Source organism: Priapulus caudatus, unplaced genomic scaffold (genome assembly GCF_000485595.1).
Source record: "Priapulus caudatus unplaced genomic scaffold, Priapulus_caudatus-5.0.1 Scaffold2, whole genome shotgun sequence".
Lineage (NCBI taxonomy): Eukaryota > Metazoa > Priapulida > Priapulimorpha > Priapulimorphida > Priapulidae > Priapulus > Priapulus caudatus.
This window is the reverse complement of record NW_014577063.1, coordinates 1,371,513-1,382,860: the sequence shown is the minus strand read 5'-3', so window position 1 is coordinate 1,382,860 and position 11,348 is coordinate 1,371,513. Positions and strand designations below refer to the sequence as shown.

At 41.3% G+C, this 11,348-nt stretch overlaps 1 protein-coding gene across 1 annotated transcript in view; it reads left to right on the top strand.

Annotated features, from left to right (window-relative positions):
- Positions 1–10,468, top strand: part of LOC106817918 (BTB/POZ domain-containing protein 10-like) — a 15,816-nt gene extending 5,348 nt beyond the window's left edge. The window contains exons 2-6 of the mRNA XM_014822660.1: positions 177–274; positions 1,326–1,425; positions 5,464–5,627; positions 6,295–6,441; positions 8,598–10,468. Coding sequence (XP_014678146.1) covers positions 177–274; positions 1,326–1,425; positions 5,464–5,627; positions 6,295–6,441; positions 8,598–8,723 — 635 coding nt within the window. The 3' untranslated portion in view covers positions 8,724–10,468. The remainder of the gene's footprint in view (positions 1–176; positions 275–1,325; positions 1,426–5,463; positions 5,628–6,294; positions 6,442–8,597) is intronic.
- Positions 10,469–11,348: the final 880 nt, after the last annotated feature.

Below are 11,348 nucleotides of genomic sequence, written 5' to 3'. Positions count from 1 at the left end.
CGTTTTGTTATTTTCGCGGTTGGTGAATTATTCGGTATTATTCGGTATGAATTATTTGCGTTTTGTTATTTTCGCGGTAGGGGACGCGTTCGCGAAATTCACGAAAATTAAACCACCGCAAAATATACAGCGTATACAGTATGTGACTTTGCTAACGACAAGCTTATCTGTTTCAGGTGGCCTTCTTCATGAATTGTCTAATGAGGGTGCTAGGAACCAGTTTGATATCTTCATTAACGAGCTGATCATGCCTGTTATGGTTACCTGCGCCCAGGTATGGAAAATGTTGTCATTACTGAACATTCAGTATGTTATGTTTTACATCTATGAGCTATCTTTAATTCTTGTACTCACTAATAGTTAGCTTCGGTATCAAATCAGTGGTAAAATGTTCCTTATCGTAAGGGTTAAATAATACTGGACATGATGTGGCCATGATGACGAGGTGCGCCGAGGATTGACACTTTGTGTCTTCCAATCACAGCCTACGTCGCACCAGTCTTATATTTTTAAAGATGGGGACCCATTGGACCACCAAATCGCCGATCTCAGGAACTAGGGCATTCTGCTCGCTAAAACCGTTTCCTACGATAGAGTTTGCCACAAATACGAAAATAACACGCTGTTTAGCGCACTGCGCTACGACCCTCTCAGCCACAGTGAGGGTAAAATAGAGTTCATAATAAGATGTACTACTGTGTACCAGGATACCACTGGATACAGGACACTGATAGCAGGAGCATGCATATTCCATACACACTGTGCGTGTAGGTGTTTACACTGAGAGTAGGAATCTATTAAATTGGCTACTGGCACATTGCAAAGCTGGTTCGCTGATCTGTTGTCAGGTTTCTCTTAATTACTTATTTGTACTTCTCGTGCACATTAATTCTACTGACGACTATTTTGCACGCCAAGTTTTTGAGTGGAAAAACGCATTCGTTTCTTTGGAAAATTAAGTTTTATGAGAAAATGTACATGTCCTGAGTTGAGTGGTTCATAATCTGAGTTGCCATAACGCCGGGTGTGACTGTATTAGGAAAAAACCGTTATTTGAAATATGAGATAAATTTATTTAAATTAAATACATAGGATGTTAAATCAGTTGCAAAATACACAAATCTAAATAAAAGGGATTATCTGATTGATTTCAGTAAATGTAATTTAATGTATGCATGCAACTGTGCGAGCATATATTAGGGATTACATTAAATCTTGTTAATGAAATTTACATTTTTCCAATGAAGTCCTACCAAAATCAATCGCGTGACTTGATCTTGCATCTTGTATATAATGATGAATAATTTTTTTTTACTCTACTACAGAGAGGTGACAGGGAATGCCACATAGTTGTACTGACCGATGACGATGTTGTGGACTGGGACGAGGAGTATCCACCCAACATGGGCGAAGAGTACTCACAGAGTAAGTAATCTGTAAGCTGTGAAACATCTGATAGTTCATCAACTTAACCGCAAGTTAGTTGAAATCATCCAGGACTTGCCCTGTTGATGGCACCGATGGCTTTTTTCCATGGTAGTTCTACACGTGTCTGGTTGCTTGTGTAGCTATAAGTTTGCTGCTTGTGTGTGTGTGTGTGTAGTGCCAAACTGAGAGGATAGCATAGGTTTCATGTGAGAATTGAAGTGTCTGCGAGGATTCCAGCTGCATGATAATCAGGGTCTTGCAAAGCTGCATACCTTGAATTTTCCACTTTGTACATGTTGTACATGTTTTTGGGGACTTTCTTTGAACTAAGAGCCAACCAAATTTGCGCAGTATGACTTGATAATCATAATACAGTAGACTGGCCCTCTAGGATATTTTGTGTTCGTGTGCGCATAAGTTTCAGCAACCGTATAATTACATGCGCATCTCAATCAAGTTAATCAAATATCTCGTGACTCAATCAATAAATAACAGACTACAAAATCCTACAGCTATTCATTAAATGGGTGTATCAACTTAGCATTTCAAATTAATATATTGTCCAGCGTGCATAAATTGGGGCGCTAGTGAAATTGGCATTTTTCCTCTTTGAGTTCGTTTTAGAAAACAAGAATTACGCAATGATGCAGGTGTTTTTTAGGCATGGTATTAAAAAATTGTGGCAGATGTTCTGATTTTGATTCTCAGTTCTCTTATTTGTTTCTAGCACCTGGTAAGAAAGTTGAATACTCTGGTACAAACATTGGAATAACATGTACTATTAGATGGTTTATTGAAATTTGGTTATCTAATGTGCAAGCATTGTTATTCGTAATTGTGTCATGCGTGTTTTAAGGTGCAACTGTAATTTATTGCTAGTTTTACCATGTGACAATCACTACAGTATGCATAACACAACTTAATAGGGACACTGTGGATGTGATGAATTTTTCTATGAACAGGCTGATTTATTTTAACTACCAGAACTAGAAACTAAGTTTACTACACCCGACCAAGTATTCAAAAAAAAGTCACAATCACAAATAACTGCCTCATTAGGGAAAAAATGTGCTACGCCATTCAAAGCTACACACTTCAACAGAGTTTGAGTATCACCATATATTTACAGTTTGCTGTGATTATGTTGCTTGTAGTTAGTATAGCCATGGTTTAGCAAAACGAGAGAAAATGTATGTAGTATTGCAGTGCGGAATATTTCGATTTCGGCCAAAGTCAGGAGTCTGATTCAGTACAGAGGCAGTACAGCAATAGGCATGCAGTTACAGAGGCATTAGAGCAGTAGAGTAGAAATGCAGTAATGCAGATAGTCAGCAATACTGAGCTGTACAGCCTCTAAAACCACAATTGTATTCGACTAGATAAATGAGGTTTAATCAGAAAATAAATTGAAATGAGTTTCAGTATTGAGCTCAAACTTTAGATTGGCTAACGTTGAAAGTATATCGTCACCTGGGGACCGTTGTCGGAAACAAAGTTATTCTTAAAATTAGTCTTAACATCAGCTTTACCTCTTAGAATTAATATTGACAGAAACATGGTAAAGTTACGCGTTTCTCATACGCACCGTATAGAGGTCCTGTCCACGAGAGAAAGTTAAATTAACTAATGTTAAGATTAAAAGATTATGTTAAAAGATTGTTAAAAGATTATGTTAAGAGGCTAATGTTAAGATTTATATTTTTCTGACGACGGGCCCCTGACACTTAGCCGGTTATTGGTTTAGCATTGACTGTGGGATGTAAAAAAAACGTTGGCCACTAGTAAGCAAAGTCTGTTGGTTTGATGGGTTTCGTAGCATAGCATAGTGATCAGGAGTGTATAGTGATGAATAACCATGGGATCGTTAGAGTGGTTCTACAAGGATTGTAATGGACAGCTGATGAGCAATCACCTTTTGTCTCTGACACAGACGCACAATTCATATTACTCTGTAATATACGTACACGCACGCAAGGGGGGAAACCTAGATATATAAATGGATGGACGGACAATGGTTAGACAGATGGATGGAAGGACATAGATAAATCGAGAGAGAGAGAGAGAGAAGGAGGGAAGGGGGAGGGGCGAGTGAGCAGGTGGAACGTGCACGTGAGTGAAATTTCCATTGATGAGCATGGCATGACGTGTTTATTGTAGTGCAGTGGCAATACCAATTCAATTCAATGTCAGATGACAATCTAGCTTGCTCATCAAGGTTCATTGTTGAAGAGAAATGTATACATTTTGGATATTGGATTTCCTCATTATCATTGTTCAAACAGGTTTGTCTATAATTGCACATCTCTTCAGTTCTGCAATTCTAAAGAAATCCTTTTGTCAGGAGCCAGACTGCTTTCTACAGTGTCAGTGTCGCTTTTGCTACAATACGGTACCGAGTTAGAGGCTTATGAAATATACTAGTACACCCAGGCACTTAGTTGACAGGATATTCTTTTCCCGTCTATTCTTTACCCATAAAAACTAGACGTTAGGAGGATACAGACAGATTGATACTCTTCCCTGTCGTACTGTAGGTAAAAGTGATAATAAATTGCTGCCGATATAGTACAGAGACTCCCCGACTTACGAACAGGTTCGGTTCCGAGCGGTCGTTCGTAATTAGTTGATTTGTTCGTAAGTCGAACATATGTACGTACGTATACAGTATTTTACAGTAGTGTAGTATATGTACGTGTGAACATCGAGTAACCTAGAAGTGTACATAGTGTAAACATATACGTGAATACAGGAGTTGGCGAAAGTCAAAATCAGGGGGGTGATTGTGTCTGTTTATTTACCAATATTGACATTATACACTAATGGACTTCAGGGCAAATTGTTTGTATCATCAAAAGTTTAACTTGAATGTTCATAAGTTGGGGAGTCTCTGTAATGTCGAAAGTATTTTGCTATTATTTATTGCTGCTTTGTCGCACGGCTGTGACACAGAGGGGAAGCTTTGTTGCATTGCCGCCACCCAGGCTGCATGCACTTGCGTTTTACGTTTTTTGAAAATTTTCTGGATGATTAACTTAATTGTCACTGGCTATGAAATAATAAATTGGAAAATGGCTAGAAAATGTGTTGCACTGTCGGCGAAGGCTTAGTAATAATAGAACCTGGCAGGCCAACTTGGGCGAACTTTGAAATGGCAGTGTTTGAAATGGCAGTGTTTTGTGTGTAAAACGTACAACAGTTGGCCACTGACACAATGCTTTACTGAAGTCACCCTTGCAAGCCTGCACAACATGTTTTCCCAAGCACATCTTCTGGTGACAACCATACTGTCACGTACACACACACCAGACATGCACAACAAACAGACTAATTAGTCCGTGGAATATTAAATTGCTTGTTGGTCTTGGTTTTAATTTCATGAGATGAAGACTGTGCAGTGATATTGACTCTGTTGTTGTCAGCATTGGCATCTGTTGTTGTCGGTCTCGGGGAATGAGAGAGAACCTACGGTGTTTATACTTTATATGCATCGTCATGGTTGAAATAATACAAATGTAAGGTGAATGTAGGGTCAGTGATCAATCAAGTCGGTTAACTCAAGTCAGTCAACAATCAATTACGGGTTAGTGGCGGAAATACAGAGAACAGTATTTTGGTGGATAACCCAGGTAGAAACACTTTTACAACTGTTAACTGTCTTTTCTGGAGTGCCCTTTTTCTCTTTATTTACCTGTTGGTGCACGAGGTAGTTGAAGATATAATTCTTCACCATGCTATGAATGATATTGCTATAATGGCCATAGAGGATTCCCATGTTGAATTCAGATGACCTTAATTCAGAAGTAAAAATCTTTTAAAAATCAATCTGTAATTATTAAGCTTTTAGGAGCTGTTCAGAGTAATGTTGCAAATTGGAATAGGCAGTTATCAAAACTGTAGTGAAACATATATTTAGTTTTATGTTTTTAAGCGCTTACACAGTTAGTTTATTCATTAAGAGAGTGTCACACAATGGTGTGCAAATTGAAAAACCTTGCCTTTGATGTCTCTGATCGGGGTTTTCTCTGTTGATTTTAGTCATCTATAGCACAGCGATGTACCGATTCTTCAAGTACATTGAGAATAGAGACGTTGCCAAAATTGTATTGAAAGAGAGAGGATTGAAAAAGATTCGACTGGGCATTGAGGGGTACCCGACCTACAAGGAAAAGGTGAAGAAACGGCCAGGTGGACGACCTGAGGTACGTGCAATCGTATTCTATTCAAGCTCTCTGCTATGTAGTGGGTGAATGGGAATAAGCACCGGCAACTACTAGCAGCACCATTTTAATGCTACGACAGTGCATCTGAGGGTGTCGTGGGACTAAACATCACTGTATCATGTTGATGTATGGATGCCAGGTGGTTCATACGATGAAAGCCCCTGTGGGTAGTGTGTGTTACATTATGAACCCAATCCTACCCAATAAACTATGACCGCTTTGCATTCCATCCATGCTGAATTTCCTGCAGAAGTAGTAATTTAAGGCTTTAAGTCTAGGATTTAAGGCTAGAGCTAAAAATAGTTGAGTAAAAATGTGTTAGCTTAGTGTTTTTATGCAATAACTTCACACCAATGCACAGATTGAAGAGTTTTCAGCCCTCGTTTTATATATGCAGCCGACTACATGTATATCACGTCTGCTAAAATTAGCTCTGGTGGAATGATCGCAAAACTCTTCAACTTGTGCATTGGTGTTATTGTATAACACTACCAAGTTAATGTATTTTTACCACATTATTTTACTTCGCTATTAATGTTTTGCCACATTAGCTGGGAATCAGATTCAGCGACGATTGGCAAGTTGCGTAGTTTATGAAGTACGTTGTTTACACGATTACAGGTATACGTAAATTAATGTTTTGTAGGTGATATACAACTACGTGCAGCGGCCATTCATTCGCATGTCGTGGGAGAAGGAAGAGAACAAGAGCCGCCATGTTGATTTCCAGTGCGTGAAAAGCAAATCGATTACGAACCTGGCAGAGGCGTCTGTAGACCCAGGCCCCGATCAGGTATGAAAAATACTCTGTTTGAGTGTTACGTTTCCCGATTCTAAATGTCGGTTTTTTAATGTCATGAATATAGTCATAAATTACTCCGCTCTTGTTATTAAATAATATATCATTTTATCCGACTTCAAAGCTGTCACTAAAAGCTGTGATCCAGCCCATGTTATACATTTTTAAGCCCCTACTTCGCACTTGGTGGGAATGCTGCATTGTAGTCTGACCACTTCTGCAGTGCTGAGTGTTTGCATTGCCTACACGTGTGAACTTATTGGATTTTTAGCTTATGTGCTGTAGTCAGATGAAGCTTGTTGGGTAGTGCAAGTGCGTCCATGATCAACAACGACAAACACAAGTATAAACAGCATTACCTAGCGTTAATTGGATTGCAGAGTGCAATCTATATCAGTCTATATCTATCAGTCTCTATTGTTCATCAGTCGGTCACTTGGTCCCGCGGTCACACAGTCGGTTGGTCGTTCGGTCGCGGCCTGCCTGCCTGTCTGCCTAATTGATCTAGCTATCTATCTATCTATCTATCGATCGATCTATCTATCTATCTATCTATCTATCTATCTATCTATCTATCTATCTATCTATCTGTCTATTAGTATGTTAAAAAGTTTTTAATGCAAGGATATATAATAATAATATAGACCCTTGCTTTACATGGGTCACGATGGTCACATACTGTATATATATATGTGCTGAGAATTGCACAAGGACACAATTTTTGCTTCTTTGATATAATATAATATATAATTCTTTGATTCTGTGTGTGAGTTTGTAGGTTTAGCACAATGGCTTAAGGTATAGACCCAACATAACCAATTCATATATCATGCTTATTGTTTAATCTCGAGGTAGACGAAGAAAAAGCAGCTGGAGTGTGCAGCGGCCGATAGAATTGCGCTCTCTATAGACTGCCTCCATGTGTACTTGTAGCTAAGCTTATAAATAGGGCCTGATGTTGATTGTTAACGATCGACTTACATAGTGTGTCTTTTGTACAACTACTGTATATAAGCCGTATTTTTCGCGTACAGATATTTTCGCGAAATCAGACTTGACGGACAATTTCGTGAGTGGTCACAATTTCCCGGTCGGGGACGCGTTTGCGAAAATCGCGAAAATTAAACCATCGCGAAATATACAGCTTACACAGTAGGCCTAAGTACTCGCTACTTTGTCCTACTGCTGTGTACTATTGTGGTGCGTGCGTGGCTGGCTATTCTTGTTGCATCATGTTAGCAGGAGTGAATAATATAGATTATTCACTAAATTTTTATGATTATTTACTCTATTATTCTGATTATTCACTCTATTATTCTGATTATTCACTCTATTATTCAGATTATTCACTCTATTATTCTGATTATTCACTCTATTATTCTGATTATTCACTCTATTATTCTGGTTATTCACTCTTATTATTTTCTGATTATTCACTCTATTATTCTGATTATTTACTCTATTATTCACTCCTGATGTTAGTTGTGATGATCGATGGAAACTGGCTCTTTCTAGCTATTTTTCCTACCTCTGACTCTCTCCCATCTCTCTCCTTCTCCTTCTTTTTCTTCCTCTTTTACTCCTGCGATCTCCCTCTCTGCCCACCTATATCTCTACCTTCCCTCTCTGCCCCTTCGCTCTCTTGCTCACTGTCTCTCCATTTTCACACTTTCTTACACCAGCTTTCTTTTGCTATGGTCCTCTCTCTTTCACTCATTCCTTGCTCTAGTTCTCTGCATTTCTTCCTCTTTTTCACCCCCTCTCTTTCTCTCTTTCTCGCCCTGTCTGTCTTTTTCACTTCTATCCTTTGCTCACAGAAACCCCAGCCATGGATTGGCCCCTGTCATTACTGTAAACTTCGCACTTGCACAATTTGAATCATTTGACCATTCCGGCACAACGTCAACCAATCCCTGCGTTACAGGCGTCACGGTCGGTCGGTCGGTCGGTCGGTCGGTCGGTCGGTCGGTCGGTCGGTCACTCGGTTAATTTGCTAGGTCGGCCTGCCTGCCTGCCTGCCTATCGATTGATGTCTCTATTGATCTAGCTATCTATCTATCTGTATGTTAAAAAGTTTAGTATCACTGATATATATACTAAGGATATATATATATATATAATACATATATATATTATACCCTGCGTTACAGGCGTCGCAGCGAGTCGCCGCCCACGACGCGGCGGAAGGTGGCGCCGCCGCCGCCGCCGCCATGCCGCTCGACCTTCCGAGCGTGGAGCCTTACCCTGGACCCGCGCCGCTCCCTCCCGACGACTGATGGTGGCTTCCGGCACGGGCGACGACGATCGCGGCTCTCTGCCGGGCCGCGCTGACGGCAATCCTGCGTTTCGCGTGCAAGCTCGTGCGCGTGTGCGTCGTAGACGGCGGCGTCTCGTCGTCGCTGCTGCCGTCGATCTGCAGTATTATTTTTGCGTGCGCGCCGCGGCTGCCGCGACGCAAGCCGAAGCGCGCGCCGCGTCGTCATCTCGTGTGAGAAGAAAGCGTAGGTGGCGCCGCCGACGAAGTACGTAGCAGCGGATAGTTTTTAGCGCGGCGATCGTTCGGAGTGTTTCTGCTGCGTCCGCGTGGGTGTCTAGGAGGCAGTTCGGTGGCTGCACCCGGGAAATGCTTTTATGCGGAGGCCGCAGCAATGCGTTGCTGCAGAGGACTCTCCCAGTCCCCCCCCCCCTCCTTGTAGGCGGATGTCGGAGTTTCTTTGCCCGAATGTTCCAGGATCCTTCTCCCGCTCTACGGTGGTTCCGGGATACTTCTCCGGTAATGAGTGTATGTGAATCTTCCATTACTTGTTTCGTGCCCTATAAAATGCACTCGTTCAAGGTTGAGCTGCGAGATATTTTTCTCGTCTGTTTTTTTTATTACCATCAGGAGAATTCCTAGTTTAATTGCGAAGGGTTTTTAAATCGAACAAAAAACCCAGTGCGACCGATCATGCACAGTATTTTCCTGGAGCAGCCTTTGGATCAATGTCTGTGAATGGGTGTTGCCCATGAAGGGCGCATGTAGTTAGCTAGCTAGCTCTGACTAGGTGAGGTCCTATTTTGATACATGTTCCCCTTCCACCTGTGTCAGTAAACACATTGTATCATCATTTCCAAGTTAGTGCTATGATTCATGGTGACGTGCATAGCGCTCATGCTGTAATTGTATTGACGTACTACAGCTGCAGCTGGTCATGGTGCATGAGGCATGTTGGCATACGTGTATCATAAATCACCCAGCTGTTCACATATTCGTATTAACTTATTACTGGGATAGTTATTTAAAGAATACACTCAATACAGTATGCGTTGAAGTAATATATATATATAGAGTTTATACTAGAGTGGATTAATGGGTTGTTTTTCCAGGTGATTTGATGACATACTTCGATTACGACGGCTAGCCAAAAAAAGGCTGTACTTCCCCTTGCTTTTTTTAAGTGTACGATTTGACATATACATCTCTCACGAAATGTCTTGGCTTCTGACAGAGAGCTGCGTGTACTATATTGTATTCGACAAAAAGGTGGAAACGTTGGTTTATGTGATGTAGTCAATGTCAAAAATATTATGCCTGATTGAACATAATCGTATTTCATACTAACAGTGGTGGTTCTGGCTCATGCAAACATGTCCCGCTTCTGTTTTGCACATGCATCTCGAAATCTTACAGTTATCACGCTGGTGATTTGTGAAAGCTGGTAAACTCGACTGTGAGGATGACTCGACTAGGGGTGTTGGATCACGAGTACATACATCACCATATACAATACGGTACTGAGTCTATTTTATACAGCCTGGCAATCTAAGTGACCCTGCCTCCAATCCAGGAGATAATTTCACATATCAAAACTGACATTTCGGTTTGCGTGGCGGTTGCTGGTGCTTTTCCTGCGACTCAATCTCGATGGAAACATAACCATGTTTATACGCATCGAGTGCGTCTAGAAGTTCAAGTAGGGTGGGATTGACTTGCGAGATGTTGTAGAAACTCCCCGGGATGTAACATTGAGCTATTTTTCCCAAAGAAACGCCATTGCCTTATTATAAACCACGGCTCATATTTAGGTACGCCTAATGTGATTCTATCTGAATTTTTTTGCTGCCAAATTCAATTTCGCCTGAAGCGCTTCGTGTCGCCGTGGTCGCTGAAGAACCCCGGCGCCTTGCAATCCGTTTTCCGGGCTACGTTTTCAGTGCCTTGCGCTGATCACCACCTATGGATGAGAAGCCTTTATAACCGCTGTGCGCCAGTCAATACACGACAGAACCGTGCTGTGGCGAGCGGAGATATTTCCGGTTATTATCCAGGCCGTCCCAAATATTTCTGCCTGCTCGTATGTACGAGAACGCGTTTTCCCGTATAGACTCAGCTGCGCACGTATAGCATTGTTAGCAAACATCGATGGCTCGACTGTCGCCAATGTGTAACGTACTAGACGTAGTTGGATTGCATTCACCGACTGTTTAGCCCATTGGACCGTTGTATATATATACGCTTCTGAATGCATGCTATTCATGTGTGAGAGAAGATGGAGAGGAAAGGAGTGGTAGCGGGAGAGAGAGAGAGAGAGAGAGAGAGAGAGAGAGAGAGAGAAGATAGGGAGGAAGAAAGAAGCACAGTGGAAGAAGAGGAGGGATGTGAAAAGAACGAGAGAGATGGGTCAGGGAGGGAGATGAAAGCAGAGTGGGAGATGGGGAGGGATGGAAAGAGAGGGAGAGAAGAAAGCGCGAGAAAGAGGTAATTTTATTTTGTACCGGCATATACTGTGTTTGACCTTTTATACACCTATGGTGAAACGGAATCGTGCTAAAATATATGAGGGAAAACTGAAAAAAGGCTACAGTATTTATTAGCTCATCTGACATAGTCAGATGCAGCTTGTAGAATCGCATGATCGTCC